General features: G+C 32.0%; 1 protein-coding gene and 1 long non-coding RNA gene across 2 annotated transcripts; one reads left to right on the forward strand and one right to left on the reverse strand.

Annotated features, from left to right (window-relative positions):
- Positions 1–258: 258 nt before the first annotated feature.
- On the reverse strand, positions 259–10009 carry LOC126892522 (uncharacterized). The gene is made up of 3 exons (XR_007700888.1): positions 9700–10009; positions 3018–3148; positions 259–658 (listed from the first exon to the last, which is right to left on the reverse strand). It is a non-coding gene; the product is annotated as an uncharacterized LOC126892522 (long non-coding RNA).
- A 611-nt stretch (positions 10010–10620) lies between these two features.
- On the forward strand, positions 10621–18611 carry LOC126892079 (xaa-Pro aminopeptidase 3-like). The gene is made up of 3 exons (XM_050661508.1): positions 10621–10870; positions 13376–13496; positions 18371–18611. The coding sequence occupies exons 1-3, from the start codon at positions 10751–10753 to the stop codon at positions 18535–18537; spliced, it is 408 nt and encodes a 135-aa protein (XP_050517465.1). The 5' UTR covers positions 10621–10750; the 3' UTR covers positions 18538–18611.
- Positions 18612–19757: the final 1146 nt, after the last annotated feature.

Raw genomic sequence — 19757 nt, forward strand, 5'->3', positions numbered from 1 at the left:
CTGCTTTATTTTTTATAATATAAAATATGTTTTTTATTGAAACCGGTGTTACAGGTAAAGTTTGCAATCCATGTTTTTAGTGTTGGACCCGCTGGTAATGCAACTCCTTTTCGACGCAGAAATTTATACGTGCTAGGTCCTTTATAAAAAATTTCAATAGCAGTTTTTTTCTATTGGTGACCACTTTCGTTTTTCTTATGCAACTGCATTTTCAGCAACGCAGCGGAAAACTGATTTTGTGGCTTTGGTACAGTTTGTACAGATTTTGTCCAATCTTAACCGGACTCCTTTTTAGTACTGTTATACGAGTTTCCAGAAGATTAATCCGTTTTCGAGATGCAGACAATTTCCTTTCAAGTGTATGATAATTATAAATTTTTTTTCTTGACCAATGGTGATAGCGACAAAATCGTTAAGTTCAGAATTATCACTGTTAGAAACTATATCGTCACTGGTTGATGGTTGTTTTGTTCTCGAATACGTATGTAAAACACGTGGTGTCGGTAACAAAGCTTCCTCTTCTTCCTCACTGTATTTTTTTGGTACAGCAGTAGCGGATAAATATTTCGTTGTTTAAAAAAATTTCATCAAAATGCTTACTGTATATATTTTTTTTAAATCCGCTCGCTAAACTCGAGAATTCCCAATGCGGCATTCCCTACAACAATATTAATATTTAGCACCACTGAAAAAAATCAACTTTCTGTACAGTAAAGAAAAAAAAACAATTTAATTTCTGTATTCAAAATATATTCAATTATATTCACAATATTAAACTATCATATGTATACTTTAAAAGCATAAAAAGTACCCTCAATAATATTCGAACGAAAGTAATCAACCAGTGCATATTACCAGTTATCACATATGGCTCAAAAACATGGATTTTTGACTTTCACAAAAGAAAACATTGACAGAATATCCAAAACACAAAGACCAATGGAAAGACAGATGCTGGGTATCGGTCTTAAAGACAGGAAAAGACATTCGTGGATAAGAGAAAAACAAAGGAGAACGATGTATCAAGACAGGTTGCACAACTTAAATGGAATTTCGCCGGCCACGTTCTGCTGCAAAAAGATGGAAGATGGAATAAGCGAAGTCTACACTGGCGACCATGGAAACAGAAAAGAAAAAGAGGAAGACCGCGGATGAGATGGACGGACGAACTTCGAAGTTTTACAAAATTAGATAGAATTAGATTAAATGAAGTAAAAGACAGACGTACTCTCAATCATTTATTGTAACTTCCGACAGGAAGTTATTTTGTCGGAAATTACAATAAATGATTGAGAGTACGGCTGTCTTTTACTTCATTCAAAATGAAGTCTCACATGCAACCCATTCAACATTAGAATTATATTAATATAACAAAATTAAAAATAAACTTATAATGATTTAATAGAGATAAACGTGCAATTAAAATTTCAGATTGGGGTTACTTTACTTATAATTTATTGTTTACAGTTGAGTCTGGGAATCTTTAGCCGTACGTCATCATTTAAAGCGTACGAAGTAAGTCGATGATAAGTCGGAAATTGAAATTTACTAAACGCAAAGTAAATTTCAATTTCCGACTTATCATCGCCTTATTTCGTATGCTTTAAATGATGACGCACGGGTAAAGATTCGCGGACTCAACTGTATATATGATCCGTAAGTTTCATGGGTTCAAAGTGATTATTTTTGAAAACGCTGTAGCATGCTATAGTTAAAATATTTTGAACGAGTCACTAATCACGAGTATGTGCAAATTTTGGACAGGCATATCTTAACCAATGTTTGTCTTACAGGAAAATAAAAACATTCAAAACATGGAAAAATGCAAGACATACATTTTTTTACTCTTTGAGATTTTTGGTATCACGAATAATTTTTAAGTTATTTAAAAAAAAAGGATTTTTTTTCAAATTAAAAAAAAAATTAAAAATTTTACTTTAAACATTTTTTTTTCAAAAATGAGCACTTTGAACGGATGAAACTTACAGATCATACAGTGAGGACGTTTGGGTTAGAATAAACTTATTTTCTCGAGAATGGGAGAACAGAACAGCAGGATGTCTCAACAACACAATCTGGAGGAACAGATACCTCACTCTCATTTGGTATTTGCATAAAGCAGACAAGAATATTTGATCGATATCAACAGCTCAATTTCTATGAAATGGGCTTTCAAAATTATATGAGATTATTTGGATTCGTCCGCATTATAAAGCTGGCCGTAAATACCAGATCATAAATAAGGAATCTACATAAAATTGGTTTGGACAATTTTGAAACTGGCTGTTAGTACAGTTGGCTGTTAACACAGGAGTTATTGTACCAACAAAAACATAAAATTCAAATTAATGCATCTCGAATATGACGCATGCATTGGGGCAATAATGAAAAAATAATGGAAAAAAAATAAAAACAAAACTCCGGGTCTATGAAACAATAATCAGGCCCATAGTAAGTTATGGCTGTGAAACATGGGTGGTGACACAGAAATCTGCCAATGCATTAGATATGTTTGAAAGAAAAATATTGCGTAGGATACTGGGCCCAATAAGTGACAATAACAACTGGCGAATTAGGTATAACATAGAAATACACGAGCAATATAGCGAACAAACTCTAGCACAATACACTAAACTGCAGATATTACGGTGGGCAGGGCACGTGGTCCGCATGCATGAGAATAGAATCCCCAGAAAATTGCTGAATGCAAGAATGCAGGGAAGAAGACCTGTTGGAAGACCTAAAAAGAGATGGGAAGACGAAGTCGATGAGGATGCCAGGAACTTCTTGGGAACGCGTTCATGGAAAAGAACAGCGGTAAATCGAAATGATTGGAGAAGCTTATTGAAGGAGACCAAGGCTCGATTTGGGCTGTAGTGCCATTGGATGGATGGATGGAATATGAACGCGTGCATTGGGGCAATAATGAAAAAATAATGGAAAAAAAAATAAAAAAAATTTCAAGTTAATTGCGTAACGGTGTAAAATACAAAAATATAAAGTTAATATTTATTTACCAGAGTGTACTATCCATTTTTTACAAGTCAAAAGATTTTTTATTGGAAATCTGAAGAGTCTTAATCCAGGACTTTTATAAGGTGATAAACCATACTTAAAATACGCACATATATTTCCAGTTTCCAGACATCTGTAAAAAGCCATTTATTTATTACTGAAGTAACATTATTTAAATTCAAAATCACCTTCATTAAAATTTTAATATACCAAATGGCATATTCAAGGGATTCATGATGTTAATAATTAAGGGCATATATTTTCGAAAAATTTAAAATAAGAATGAAATATTAAGTTATTACAGACGGCCCGTTACGTTATTACAGACGGCGTATATTATTACAGTCGAAAAATTTAAAAGCAGAATGAAAGATTACGTTATTACAGAAAGTCCCTTCATTATCAATCAGCCAATCATGCCAACTACTGGACATAGGCCTCCCTTAGTTCTTTCCAGTGTTCTCTACACTGGGCCGCTTGTAACCAGTTTCTCTTTTTATGTCGTCGGTCCATCTAGTCGGTGGTCGTGATCGGCTTCTTTTATAGTTTCTGGGCCTCCATTCCATGATTCTTCGTATCCATTGTCCATTTTGTGTTCTAGCTAAGTGTCCTGACCAGTTCCATTTAAGCTTCTTTTATAGTTTCTGGGCCTCCATTCCATGATTCTTCGTATCCATTGTCCATTTTGTGTTCTAGCTAAGTGTCCTGACCAGTTCCATTTAAGCGTTGTAGCTATTTCGATGACGTCTTTGATCTTTGCCTGATTTGTTGGTGATTTGTTGGTTTGTTTTGTGGTCTCGAAGGCTCACGTTTAGCATTGCACGTTCCATGGCTCGTTGTGTAACTCTGAGTTTATTTGCGGATTTTTGCGTCGGTGTTAAAGTCTCTTCTCCATACGTTTGTACAGGCAAAACGCATTGGTTATAAACCTAGAGTACGTTAGAATAAACAGAAATAGTACATTTTCTCACGGTTTTTGCTGTAAATTTTAAGGAACCACTTGGATTGACATGAAATTTGGCGTACGCATAGCTAACATGTCAAAGAAAAAAAATGATTTTGTGCCGATGTGTGCTTTTGCCTTGGAGGTAAGTTTTACTACTTCTCGGCGGTTATAAAATATACGTCCAAATGGAAAACTGACTAATTTTAAGAACCTTTTGTTTTATTGAGTTTTTTCACTAAGTCAAGGTTATGTTCGAGTTATTTGTGAGTGAATATGTTCATTTTTTAACAAAATAACCATGTTTTTAGACAGTTTTTCGCAAATAACTCAAAAATTAATGTCCAGTTGCACCAACAAATAATACCGGGTGTCCACTTATATTTTTCCCCATTTTAACTGCATATAACTTCTAAACGGCTCAAGACAGAAATATGCGGTTTTCGCTGAAATGTTTTATTTTAGTGAAAGTTTTGTCTGAATGGATTGAATTTTCTATATCGCTTTCAAATACGAAAAGAAAAATGGCGGATTTTTGAAAAAAACGTTGTTGACTTTTTTTTCATGGAACACCCAGTATATTTTTTTGTAAATTGAAAGAAATGTCATTCACCTATCCAGCGATATAAAGTTTTTCAAAATCGGTTGTCAAATCACTGAGTAATTAATTTTTAAAATGAGAGGTGCAACGTGGATGTCACATACCTAAATAACATAACTAAGCAAATTGATATTATGTTAATATAATTGATATAATGTGAATGCCACCCCTTCTCAAAATCTCGGGAATGGAAATTATTTTATTAAAAATAATACGACAAACCGATACAGGGACACATTCTAAGCAAAATTTGATGTATATAGTTATTAATATAAATCAATACTTTTTGATGTATTAAAGATAAATTTTTTATTTTTTCGTAAAAACATGCTTGTTTTAAAGCTGTTCTTCACACATAACTCAAAAACTATAATAATTTGCAAAAAAGTTATTACAAAAAAAAGTTATTGCCAAAAATGGGTAATTGAATGTATATTTTTTTCGACGAGTACTCAGATCTAAGTATTCAAGCTTAAATAACTTGAAAACGGTGCGTTTTATAAAATATACCTGCTAAGCTCTTGGCAAAGTACTTCGGAATGGTTTACTGTAATAAAGCCGAAATCATTAGACCGATAGCAGTAGACCGAACTCATTAGACCGGAAAGCACTTTGCCGAAACCTCACTAGACCGAACAGTAGGAGACCGGAAAGCATAAGTACATAATACAGCGTGCTCAAACAGGATTGTAATCTGAGCAAGGGTAGCATCAACCTCCCTTCATCCTTTACCCAGACTTAGGACTGGCAACACAAACTACCTACTGGCGAGTTTAGAGGTTGTTATTTTTTGCTTTCTTTTTTGGTTATTTTTTTCTTTTTCGTTTTACTTGTCGCAGTAAAAGAGATAAGACAAATGTAACTACAATACAACTAAATGTTATTTGGATTATTATTAGAAACAATTAAAATGGCGTTCACGTCACTCTAGCCTTAATTTATTTTTACCTTCACTAATTTGTTTAACGGATGAAAATTATTTCATATCAGACTGTACAGAGTAAAAATTTACACGGTCTATAATATAGACGAATTTTATTATATAAAATAATACAAAAAAATTCAATAAACAAAAAGACAGATATACAAAATCTTCGCATAATTTACTGCAATCTTTTTTAATTTACATAATATGTACCATTTCGGTCTAATGCTGTTCGCTCTAGTGAGGTTTCGGTAAAGTTCTTTTCGGTCCAATGAGTTTGGTCTACTGCTTTCGGTCTAATGATTTCGGTATAATTGTCGTGTACCCTTCGGAATACCTATCAATTGAGCTTACGAAGAAGTTAATAGCATTAAAATTAAACTAGTTATGATGAAAATAAGAGAACCACCCTTTCGAATTTTTCAGAAAAAAGTGAAAAATAAAACATTCGCAGTTTCCACAAAAATTAAAATTTATAGTAAACCTTACAAGAATTTCTATATATTAGTGTAAGTAATGATTTCAATAATTTTGACCGGTTAAAAATGCATATTTTTGAAAAAAAGGTATAATTCAAAAAAGCAGAATTTTTAAAATTATCGTACTTTTCATTTTCCTTTGATAATAACTTTAAAAATACTAAATATACGTAAAAAATGATATATAACCAAATTTTAGTTTTTTCTGTATCAAATATTATACCCTTTTTAGTATTTCGGTAGGGTACAAAATTACCGAGATAGAGACTTTTAAAGCTTAAATTTTGCTGCGAGAACCATGTAACCGGGGCCATTTAACCTTTTATTTTTAAAAAAGTAAGAGGTTTAAAAGATTAAATTCAACGTGGTTTAATAGATCTTGGAATTATCTTTTAAATGGTTTTCAGGCGAACCTGAGATCGTAAAAATTAACGGAGTTATTAAAGAAACAATAACATTTTGGAAAAAATTTTAAAATATAAATTTTGAAAAATTTTTTTAGCATAAATTTTAATGCTATCAACTTGTTCGGGAGCTAATTTGATATGTAGCAGTTTTTTGACAAATATTTAATAAGTTTATGTTATAAAATGCATCATTTTCCCGTTATTTAAGCTTGAATACCTACTTAGATTTGGGTACTGGCCAAAAAATATAAAATTCAATTACTTAGTTAAAATTAAAAGGTTTTTCTAGTAAATAGTTTATTTTATTTTTTATTAGATTCAATTTTAGTAATACTTTTTGCAAAATCTTATAGTTTTTGAATTATTTATGAAAAATCGGTTAAAAATATGCATTTTTCTTACGAAAAATTAAAATCTTTGATCTTTGATAACTCAAAAAGTTTTGATTTATTTTAATTTTAATTTTAACTTTATATAACAAATTTTGCTTATAATTTGTCCCTCTACCGCATTATGGGGTTATTTTTAATAAAATAATTTTCACCCACGAGAAGGGGTGGCATCCACCCCCAGGGTAAAAGCGCAAGTTGGCACCACGTCACCTTTCTTCCTTAAGATATCCTCTAACCACTCACCAATTTTCATGCAAATCGATGGAGGTTTAACGAAATCGGAGGTCATAGCTCATATCCACCTTCAGTGACTGCACTAATATATTCACTCGCAAATAACTAAAAGAGTATTAATGAAAAAACTCTATAGAGCAGGGTTGCTTAAAATTAATCATTTTATTAATTTCCGGACTTATATTGGACATATAGTTTTTCACCGTCGAGAAGGGGCGAAACACACCCCAAGGCAAAAGCACACAACGGTACAATATCACTTTTATTCTTTGACTTGTTAGCTATGTGTATGGCAAATTTCATGGCAATCCAAGCGGTTCTTTAAAATTTAGAGATTTTGAAATATTGTACCGTTGTATGGGAGCAAAGCATGCTAAATGTGCAGTCCCTCGAGCGTTATGGCGACATATTGGGTTTTGAAGAGTAGGTCCTAAAACCAAAAAAAGTTAAATAAAGTTTTCTTTATTTACCCGTTAAATAAAACCGTTAAATAAAAGTTACTTATTTTTATGTAAGGAATCCAAATCTGCAATAAAAATGGGGGCTCCTATTTAAGATTTTAAAGTAACCTCCACCACACCTCCGTGGTGGGTCGTGTTTAGTACCATTCGATAGATTTTTTAAAAATATTGAATAAGTGTATTTTACAGTTTTTCGATCTGACGTTCATTTCGAGAAATATCGCGGAATTCGTATTTAAAATATTAAATTTACCTCCCCTCCCCTCTCCGTGAGAAGTCGTGTTTGGTATCGTTCGAGATTTTTCAAAAATATTGAACACATATTTTTCAGTTTTTCGATCTGTCATTCATTTCGAGAAATATTCGCTTTTTTCTTGTGAAACTTTGGGACTCTCCCATTTCCTTACGCCCTGCTCAAATCGTCAGATTTTTAAAATATATACTCTTTCGCATGTACTTAACTTACCTTATCTTAATCTGACAATTTCTAGTTTTTTTAAGGATAAATTTGTTTTCGGACCCCCCTTAACGAACGCCCCTGTGTTAAGAGCCAATATATGGTAGAGGTATATCTTCAGGGTACCAAGTTTTTCCCCATATGATAATCTGACGCACTCGAGTAACTGCAAAAATCCCCGCTGGGGCTCCCCTACCATAACTAACTTACTAAAGGTTTTGAATGAGATATTTGTAATTAAAAATCACACTAAATTTTCTCTTTTTTTCACCCCTGTAACTTATTAAAATAAAAATTATAGAAGTTTTTAGGGACTATTGACCATCGGTAATAAGGCAATCTTTCATTCTGCGTTTAAATTTTTCAAAAATACTTAATAGTTTTCTCAGGATTCGAAAAAAATTAATGCTTTGAAAACACATTATCACGAAATTTTGCGCCTATGGCTTTAAAATACGGTAATATATAAAAATAATTTATATCATTGTTTAAAAAAGAAACTTTGTGTAAAGTTTCAAAATTATAATTTTTTAAGAAAGAAAACAAAATGAGTTGCTTTTAAGGAGAACGGAGCAAAATGCAAAATTTTTATTCATGTCAAAATTTTCAATGTGTTTTAAATGAATTCTTTTTTTTTCGAATCCTAAAAAACTAAAGTATTTTTAAAAATGAATAACCATTTTCAATTTCGTTGCAAAACGAAAATACAGCCGAACCATATTCCAGTCCAATCAGAGAGTGCTGCAAGCACCTCTACCGGTTTCGAAACTTATTAGTCTCTCATCAGGAGGCACATATGCTGCTCTCCCCGATCCAACCAAAACAAACCCCAGCGTGCAGTCCCGAATTGCAACGAACGAAATGGCATAGATGCCCTAGCGGCAACTGCTAGCAAATGACTAAGTTTTCACTCTAATGGCATATAACATATCCCACCAGAATGAAAACAATGGGAACCTTCTCTGGTTACACCTCCGAGGCTTCTACAATTTGCAAGCCATACGGATGCTGAGACTAAGGAAGATGAGGGAATTCTACAATTTACAATTCACGTCACATCTGCTCAGCGCGGTAAAGTTCATTTTCATTTTTGATTTACATTTACTCTGTGTGGAGTATGAAGGGAACCAGTCTCGTTGGAACTTTACCGCGCTGAGCAGATGTGACGTGAATTGTAAATTGTAGAATTCCCTCATCTTCCTTAGTCTCAGCATCCGTATGGCTTGCAAATTGTAGAAGCCTCGGAGGTGTAACCAGAGAAGGTTCCCATTGTTTTCATTCTGGTGGGATATGTTATATGCCATTAGAGTGAAAACTTAGTCATAAAGTATTTTTGTTTATATTTGTTTTTTATACTAAAGTATAAAAGTTTCAAAAGTATTTTTGAAAAATTTAAATGCAGAATGAAAGACTACTTTATTACCGAGGGCCGAAGTCCCTTAGAATAAATAAAAAGTTTCTTTTAAATGAAATATTTTCAATTAAAAATCACACTAAATTTTCTTTTTTATTTTCACCGATGTATCTTATTAAAATAAACATTATAGAAGTTTTCAGGGATATTCGGCCCTCGGTAATAATGTAATTTTTAATTCTAACTCGTTTAAATTTTTCAAAAACATTTATTAGTTTTCTCAGGAATCTTAAAAAATGAATATATTTAAATCACATTGAAAATTTTGACGCATGTCAAAATTTTACTCGGTTCCCTTTATACATACAATCTTTCATGTGTAAATTTTTTATTTAAATTTTAAAAACGTAGGATTTAAATATTTTACTTACCTCGAATATTTTATAGATTTCCTATACGGTAAAAATATTAATATTCTTCACGGAAACACTAAACTGTAGGTGTAAATACACTTATTGCCACTATATCACTGTCTATGAGATATTGCAACACTGGTAGACTGAATTTAGAGGAACAAAATGGACGCTGACTTTAGTTATCGCGGCACCATCTATTATAGCGTAGCTAAAAAAATATTAGTAGATTTCTATTCAATTGAGATAGAAAGAGTGGTGACATCTAGTGACTGTCTCAAATAAAATCCAACAAATTTCGACATTAGTTTGAGTTACTATGGTCTAGTTATACAATGCTAACATATTTCTCTAATTGGGCTCTGTGCCGCCATTCTTTACTATATTACAAATATGTGTGTCAAATTATATCTCACCAAAATATTCAAAATTAAAGCCGCAATCTTGGAACGCGTTTTCCGTTTTGATGACGCTACTGTAGCCTCTTAAATAATGCACTTAGAGCCACACTCTTCTGTGATAAAATTAAATAATTTTTTTAACATCCCATTTATTTACAATATGTAATAATGATTACAATAAGTACATATATTGTAATATTTTTATTACTCCGAAATTACTGATTTATATTTTTAGACACTTATATTTATTTAAATAAAAACACTTAATTTATTTTCTTTTATTTCATATTATTCATCTTCATATATTAAGAAAACTAAAGCATATTCAAAAATAAACACATCATATTATTATTTGACGTTTCGATTTCCACTTCGGATATCGCTATCAATAAACATTAGTTGGCTAGTTTTCAAAATTTAAGAAAATATATTGATTGAGACCAATTTAAATTGTCTTTTGAAAACTGTTTTTCGAGCTTGAGAACTGAGTCATTTTCAATTAAAATTGTAGTTTATTACCATTAAATACAATAGATATTTTTTTAGGTTGTGAATATCATGGATACTCTAGTGACGTTACGAGAACTTGGCCAGTCAGTGGAAAATTTTCAAAAGAGCAGCGTCAGATATACGAAGTGGTGTATGATGTAAATAACGAACTGATAGCCATGTGCAATAAGTTTCCGTCACTCGATACGTTGTTTGAAAGTATGTGTTATTTGTTGGGAAAACGATTACAAGAAGTAGGATTATTAGGAGCTCAGCCATCAAATAACTTTTTGATGAAGGTAAGATTTTAATCATATCTGTCAATGAATGTTTTCTATTTTAGTGGGGATTTTCCATTTTTAATTTTATTTCATTTCCAAAAAGCGTTTTTTCCGGTTATAGCACCATCTATCCATAGTTCAAAAAAACGTCTCGAATAAAAGTTACTTAATTTTACGTAAGGAATCCAAATTTGCAATAAAAAAAAATGGGGGTTCCTATTTAAGATTTTAAAGTAACCCCCACCCCACATCCGTGGTGGGTCGTATTTGGTGTCATTCGATAGATTTTTCAAAAATATTGAACACACATTTTTCAGTTTTTCTATGTGATTTTCATTTCGCGAAATATTGCAGGGTTCCTATTTAAAATTTTAAAGTAATCCCCCTCAGTGGGAAATCGTGTTTATTATCATTCGTTAGATTTTTGACGAATATTAAACACATATTTTTTAAAAATAAAAATGTATACCATTTTTATTCATTCAGTTGCGGTGCGAAACCAAAACTGTCTTAATTTTTACTCAGATCAGAGAGTACAGCCAGCACTCTTATCGACGATTTCACCTCTTATTAGAGGTTCATCAGAGACTACATAGGCTGCTTTTCTCTGGCCCAGGCAAAAATCTTCGACATATTAATCTCCCACCGCAACTGACGAGATGGTAGTAGGTGCCTAGCGGCATCTGCTAAATAAAAGAATAAGTTTTTCAACCTAATAAAAATATTTGTAAATTAAATATTTTTAAAAGATTTTTAATTGAAAAACTTTATTGGCCCATTTCCTGGTGACAACCTCCAAGGCTTCTACAATATGCAAGCCAAATGGATGCTGCAGTGAAGACTAAAGGGAAGGAATTCTACACTATGCAATTCACAACCCCCGTCTGCAGCGTGGTAAAGTTCCAACGGAAAATGGACCTAGTTACTTTACCACGCTGCAGACGGGGGTTGTGAATTGCATAGTGTAGAATTCCTTCCCTTTAGTCTTCACTGCAGCATCCATTTGGCTTGCATATTGTAGAAGCCTTGGAGGTTGTCACCAGGAAATGGGCCAATAAAGTTTTTCAATTAAAAATCTTTTAAAAATATTTAATTTACAAATATTTTTATTAGGTTGAAAAACTTATTCTTTTACATATTTTTTAGTTTTTCGATCTGATGTTCATTTCGCAAAATATTTGCTTTTTTTGTGAAACTTTGTGACTCGCCCATTTCCTTACGCCCCGCTCAAATCGTCATTTTTTTAAATATACACTGTTCTTCATGTATTTAATTTACCTTGTCTTAATCTGTCGTTTTCGAGTTTTTCTAAGGATGTAAGCTTTTTAAATTAAACTTTTTTGGAATCCGAATGCTTGTAAAGTAAACCAATATTATTTGTGAATTTTTGTTAGTTTAATTTTAATGTAAATCCATAAACTTGAATATCAACCAAGTTATACTCTTGTACGTCCTGGAGACTCCAATAATTTGATTGGAAATAGATTGGTAGTCAATAGAACTCCATTTCTATTTTTTTTAGATTTATTAAGTAGTGCGTTCTGAGGTTTCATAAAAAATTCTTTGTAAAATGCAAGTACTTTATGATTCTAAATAATGTATATGTCACCGGCCAAACCCGATTTCAGGACAAACTAGTTTGGCAAAACTAGTTTTGCGTTAGGATAAACAAAAATGCGTTAGGATAAACTAGTTTGGCCTAGGCCAAACTAGTTTGTATTTCCAGTTTCCATTAGTTTTAACGACGAGTCATTATCTTTTAATAAGAATGATATTTTCCAATTGCAGAGTATTTTAGTCAGTTTATTCTGAAATGTCCGTATTAATATCAGCATAAATTAGTCTGGCCTAGGCCAAACTAGTTTATCCTATCGTGTTTAGGACAAACTAGTTTGGCCTAGGCAAAACTAGTTTATCCTAACGCATTCAGGACAAACAATTTATCCTGAAATCGGGTTTGGCCGGTAACATACAGTATGTCCCTGTAAGTTGTATCCATAGAGAAAACTTTTTTATTATTAATTTTACGAAAAAAAGCTATTCTTTATAAAAAGTTCTGCATGGTCCAAAACCCAAGATTCAACCATCAGATATCAAATTTTATGAATGTTATACGAGGTATGTCAAAAAGTTTGAATTTCACTCAAGAGTAAAGTAGCTTTATTTTTCACAATATTGAAAATTGCTATTATGAAAAGTTGTTTGGAATTAAAAACTATATTCTAATATGCAATTACATCCTTCTAATTGAAAAAATAAAAAAGTTTTCCATATGGAATCAACTTACAGGGACATACTGTATATATGAATCCACTCTTTTGAAAAATCTGAAAAAATTCATGTTGCTTAGTGGTTAGAACTCCCTTTTTGAATTTTTATTTTGCTCTAAGACCCAATATAAAATTAATCTCTTCATATTTTTAACGTTTGTGATATATTTTTGAACTTCATGACAGGTTAGTAATAAATTTTTAAAAAGGGTTCTTCTGTTTAATAAATAAATAAATATGTAAATTTTTTTAGGCGGCGTACCAATTGTGTCCTCATCACGTCTCCCATTATTTAGGAATGGATATTCATGATACTCCTACAGTAACGAGAAATGTTCAGATCGAACCTGGGATGATCATTACCATAGAGCCAGGTAAGCAATTCAACATACTAATTGGGAGATCTAATATATGGACACTACTGAATTACTTGTGTGACTCAGCAAAGAATTGACATAAATAATACATTACTTTATTAAGGGAGTAGGCGCAAAATTTCGCGCCAATGTGTTTTAAATGCATTCATTTTTTTTTCGAATCCTGAGAAACTAATAAATATTTTTGAAAAATTTAAACTCCGAATGAAAGATTACGTTATTACCGAGGGCCGAAAATCCTTGAAAACTTCTATAATGGTTATTTTAATAAGTTACAGGGGTAAAAAAGAGAAAATTTAGTGTGATTTTTAATTTTAAATTTCTCATTCAAAAGAAACTTTTTGTTTATTCTAAGGGACTTCCGGCCCTCGGTAATAATGTAATATTTTATTAGACTTTTAAATTTTTCAAAAATACTTATTAGTTTTCTCAGGTTTCGAAAAAAATGAATGCATTTAAAACACATTGGCGCGAAATTTTGCGCCTACGCCCTTAACGAGAAAGGACCCCGCAGAAACCTTATGGGACATGGCTCTCTGTCAAATGCTCTGAAACTTTGAGTTCTGGTAGTCCTTGATGTGTACAACAAAAGACTTAATGGGCGCGTAGCTCCAAAAAATCATGGTTTTAAGATATAAGCCTCTGAAGTTCTCTGAAGTTATAGGTACAGTGAGGACATTTAAGTTGGAATAAATTCATTTTCTCCAGAATGGGCAACTCTGGAGATAAATTACGAATCAGGTCGATTTTTATTTTTAAATTATAATTTTTTGGCATATATATCATACTAGTGACGTCATCCATCTGGGCGTGATGAGGCAATCGATGATTTTTTTAAATAATAATAGGGGTCGTGTGATAGCTCTTTTGAAAGGTTATTCAATTCTCTATTCAATAATATAAACATTAACATAATTATTTATACAGGGTGTCCAATTTTTTTTTAATTAAATTAATTGAGACAGAAAGAAGAATGTACAGGGCTGGTTTATCCATTAGGCAATATAGGCAGCTGCCTAGGGCGGCAAATTATGAGAGGGCGGCAAAAATTTTACACAAAAAATATTTGTATATAAAAATTGAAATCGAATAACATTTAAGTACATCCAGGGCCGACGATAACGGGCCTGCAAGGGATGTAAAATAAACAAGGTCCTGAGACTACTTTCTTGCGGCGGCCCGTCTTAAGTATTAATCCCGTATAAGCAATATTTCAAATAAACAGTGGATATAAGATTAACAGTTCAAGTTCAAAGATCTTTCAATTTAGTATTAGTAATAGGTATTCTATGTGAATAGAAATACATAAACAGTTTGTCAATTTACTGTGCGGTAAAAAGAACATTATCAGTGTTGCATTTCATTCAATTAGATAATATAAAATTATATTTGATAAGTACTCAGTACATACTATTATTACTGTAGGGGCGTAATTTTGAGAAATTATTATTTTTATGCTCAAATCGGTGTGTTCAACATAATAACAGAGAAATGGTCGATTTTAAGGGTATAATGCTATCAATATCTTTTGTAAGTACTGCCTGAAAAGACCTTTAAAACGACCGCAATGTTAAATTTCGATTACATTCAAACTAAGCGATATATAGTGCAACAAAAAAGGATGATTAATTTATTTTAAGATAAAATGTGAAATATGTATCATCCACCAGATTTAAATGCATCGTTTTGCTTCTACAATACCTTTTACTATAGTGTTATTTCTATGCTCAACAAGTTGGACGGGTTTAAAATGTATGGTTTTTAAAAAAAATTAGATCAAATTATGGAGAGCATTTTTAAATTTTTTTAAAAATCTTACTTTTTCTCCATGTAACTCGAAAATGATAATGAGATACAGTAATGAAAGAAAAATAAAATTGTTATCTAAAAGAAAACCTACATGTTTGTAAGGTATTTTTACGTATCTCTTGTCACTTTATTCTTTTCAAAAACCATTCATTTTAACTCCAAACCTTCAACTTTTTGAATATAGAAATAATACTATAGTAGAAGATATTGTAGAAGGAAAACGATGCATTTCAATTCTGGTGGATGAGGGGTTAAATATACTTTTTTTTCTATATTTATATATATACTATTTCTTATTTTATACTCATTTTTCCTTAAAATACATTAGTCATAAGTTTTTTTGCACCATATCTCGCTTAGTTTGAAAACGTAACCGACATTTAACAGTTCTCGTTTTAAAGGTCTTTTCAAGCGCTACAAAAGGTGTTCGTAGCATTATACCCCTAAAATCGACCATTTCTCTGTTATTTTAAGTTGCATACACCGATTTGAGCATGCACCAAAAAAAATTTTTTTTCACCTACCATCTCTTTTTTTATTAAAACTAGAAGATTTATGAAAAATTGAATCTCTCTGATTTTTCATAAACTACAAAAATGTTTTTTTCGTTAGATGCACAATTTTTATAGTATTCCCAAAAACAGTCTCCGAAAAGTATTATTTTTCAATGAAAATGGCAAATCTTTAACCACGAATAACTCAAAAAGTATTGAGTTTTCAAAAAAATTTATAAAACAGTTTTTGCTTAGAATTAGGTTCTGTGGTCACTTCCGGTGTTAGTTTGATAAAAAAAATTCCACCCCCCGAGAACGGGTGGGAACCACCCCTAAGTTAAAAGCAGCATAGGATATAGGGTAGACTTTGTTTCTTGAGCTATTCCCTACTTATAGTGAAAATATTAAGTAAATTGATGCAGTAGGATGGAATTCGGAGACAAATACCCTCACTGACTGCACTAATAGATACCTACAATGTAGGTCCTACATCATTCATAATACATGAATGCATTCACTTAAAGGGTCATATAGGTCATAAAGGATACGACAATAAAATCACCAATCACCAATAATTGACATATCTAAATATTTAAAAAAGGGTGGATTGAAAGATATTTTCCCCAATTTTGATATTGCTTTGCGCATTTATTTGTGCCTCCCAGATGCCAACCAACGTGTCCGCTGAAAATGTCAAGAATTGAAAATAGTCATGAAAATAATTTCCGATCAAGTATGACGCAAGATCTTCTTAACAATTTGTCGATTTTGTCCATAGAAAGTGACGTAACAAAGGCGATAAATTATGACGACATTATAGATGATTTTTCCAAAGAAAAATCAAGAAAGAAATCTGATGTGATCGAACTGGAATGACAATTTTTATGTATTCTTATTTAAATAAAAAAATCTGCTTGCAATTTTTTTTTTCGCAAAAATGGTACATGCTTGAAGGGCGGCTACTAGAGAATTGCCTAGGGCGTCAATTGACCTAAACGCGGCCCTGAGAATGTATGTAACGTAATTTATTTAATTCGAAAAACATTTCTGTCAGAAAACAGAAAAAAATATTAATTTGAAAAATAAACATTACTTTTTGCTTAAATTAAATGTTCAAACTGCTAAGAGGCAGGTGGGTGGCAGCTTTAATATTGAATTTAAGCGAAAAATAATATTTATTTATCAAATAAACATTTTTTCCTGTTTTCGGACAACAGTAAAATGTATTTCGAATTAAATAAATTATATACATTCTTCTTTTTGTCTCAATTAATTTAATTAAAAAAAAATTTTTGGGCACCCTGTATAAATAATTATGTTACTGTTTATATTAGTGAATAGATAATTGAATAACCTTTCAAATGAGCTATCAGACGACAGATAGATGACGTCACTATTATGATACATATGCCAAAAAATTATAATTTAAAAATAAAAATCGACCTGATTCGTAATTTACCACCAGAGTCACCCATTCTGGAGAAAATGAATTTATTCCAACTCAAACGTCCTCACTGTACCTATAACTTCAGAGTAATATATCTTAAAACCATGATTTTTTGGAGCTACGCGCACATTGAGTCTTTTGTTCTACACATCAAGGACTACCAGAACCCAAAGTTTCAGAGCATTTGACAGAGAGCCATTTCCCATAAGGATTCTGCGGGGTGCTTTGCCGAGTGCTGATTCCGCCACCCAACATAAACAAAGCAAATTGAGCCTTACACAAATAAAATAAAACAAAGAACACTAAAGGCAGGACAAAACTGTTTAGGTATTATAACGAGAAGAGACAGGGGCCAGAGATACCATAAACAGGATTGCTATAAAGCCGATGCCTCTATACGGAGTGGAAACTTGGGAAAATGGGGGTATGTCTGACTTCTTTATCCATTTTCTCACTACGGAGTGAAGTAGCTTTCTTTCTGTTTTTTAGTATATTTACCTACATCACAGAGACTCACTCTACTGAAGTGAAGTAGCTTTATGTTCTTGAGTTTTTTTCGGTCTATACTACAGTTTTTACGATAGGCTATCCAAGTCTAGAAAGATGTGGATACTGTACTGATTTACGCGGTTGACTTTACTATTTTATTATTTATGTTTTTAGCCACTAAGTTTAATTTAAATGAAGGAAGACTTACTTTATATTATTTTATTTTACATCACTTATTTAATTTATTTAATACTTACAAATAACTCAAACTAACACATCTAATTTATTTACAATCTCAAATCTATTATTTTACTAACTAAAACATAACAATTCCAATAACAAATACATTTCAAAATACACGGCGAACAACTCGATTCGAAATACAATCATTATTACGCGCGATAACTGATAACTGACTGGCCTGCCCTGCTAAATGAATCTGTCGTTCTTATATACTTCGGTATCCCTCGTTCCGAATGCCGTGGAAAAGAATGCCGTCTTCTCTGGTGACGACGAGAAACTTCGGAGAGAAATAGGCCAGGTTGTGAGCGGTCTATAAATAGTGTCACAATACCAAACAAAGAACTTCTATTGAGCGATATAATCTTGATTAATAATGGGATTGTTTGTAGGAATTTATGTAAATGAAAATAACAAATTACTGCCGAAACAGTACAGGGGCATTGGTATAAGGATAGAGGATGACATTTTAATCACGGAGAATGGTCCTGTTGTATTAAGCCGAAAATGTCCGAAGCATATAGACGAAATAGAAAGGATAGCAAGCGAAAACCAATGAATTTTTGTAATGTTTTATGATTTTTGTAATTGTATATATTTGTACTTTGTGAAAATATATTTTTGTTGATTTTTTTCATTTGTTTTTATACACCAAATCTTTAGGCAATTTAATTTTGTCAGGCAAAATTACTATCAGCTTACAAAGGACAAAAAGTGCGACTTTCGAAAAACTGGCAATATTTAAACAGCTGTATCGTCGAATATACTAAAAGGATTTTAATTTACAAATGCTCGTTTGAAAGGTATGTAAAAATCCTTTCATTCGGCGGTTTCTACATATTTTCCTCGTTTAGTTAAATTTTGACAAAAAGTTGAAAATATAAAATTTTGTTTTCTTTACATTTCCTCCTTCACTTAGTAGATACAGAGAGCGCAAACCAGCACTCTAAATCGACGATTTTCGACTCTAATATGAGTCATCATCAGAGAGGCGTAGGTTTGCTGTTCTCTGCCCCAAGTGAAGAAACCCGAAGAAAATTAGACAGTTTTGCCTTCGCATTGCAACTGAATAAAAATGGTATACATTTTTATTTTATTTTATATTAGTTTTACTCCTTTGAGTAACATAGGTCCATTTTCCGTTGGAATTTACCAGCTGAACAGACGGGGTCGTGAATTGCAAGTTTTAGAATTCCCTCTTGTCTTCTTCGCTTCAGCATCCATCTGGCTTGCAATTTTTAGAAGCCATAGAGGTGTTACCATGAAAATGGTTTAATAAGTTTACAATTAAATATCTTTTAGGAATATTTTTAATATTTCTATTATAGGTTGAAAACTTTGACTTTGAAAATTAAGAGTTTTGTAATAACAAAATCGTAGAGTCCGACATCCGCAAGATGTCACTCTAGCGCGGTAGTTATTACAAAACTCTTAATTTTCAATTTAAAGTATTTATATTTAATTAATAAAGATGGTCGATCTCTTGTCCGACAAATTTACAGTCGCGTTTCGTTAGTCCGACAATGTAAATATGTTAATGAAGCGGGACGCGGAAACGCGTCCAACCTTCACTCTAAAAATTTTCAGAAAGTGGTAGACTCGTTCAAAGGAAGCAGTTAAAACTATTTTTAAGACTTTTGTAATTATCTTCCAAAAAGGACGATGTACTGTGAACTATTAGAAATTGCGTGCAGACTTTTACCTTTACCCCATGTGGATTTTTATCCCCGCTACTATACATTAATGAAACCAACCTGGCATAAGGATTAAAAATAAGGT

This window comes from Diabrotica virgifera, chromosome 9 (genome assembly GCF_917563875.1).
Source record: "Diabrotica virgifera virgifera chromosome 9, PGI_DIABVI_V3a".
Lineage (NCBI taxonomy): Eukaryota > Metazoa > Arthropoda > Insecta > Coleoptera > Chrysomelidae > Diabrotica > Diabrotica virgifera.

What these genes read in the sequence shown, in the direction of transcription:
- LOC126892079 (XM_050661508.1), top strand. Translation starts at nt 10,751, where the DNA reads ATGTGCAATAAGTTTCCGTCACTCGATACGTTGTTTGAAAGTATGTGT. An exon ending in CAAATAACTTTTTGATGAAG is followed by an intron (nt 10,871 to 13,375) that starts GTAAGATTTTAA and finishes AAATTTTTTTAG; the next exon opens with GCGGCGTACCAATTGTGTCC. An exon ending in GATCATTACCATAGAGCCAG is followed by an intron (nt 13,497 to 18,370) that starts GTAAGCAATTCA and finishes GATTGTTTGTAG; the next exon opens with GAATTTATGTAAATGAAAAT.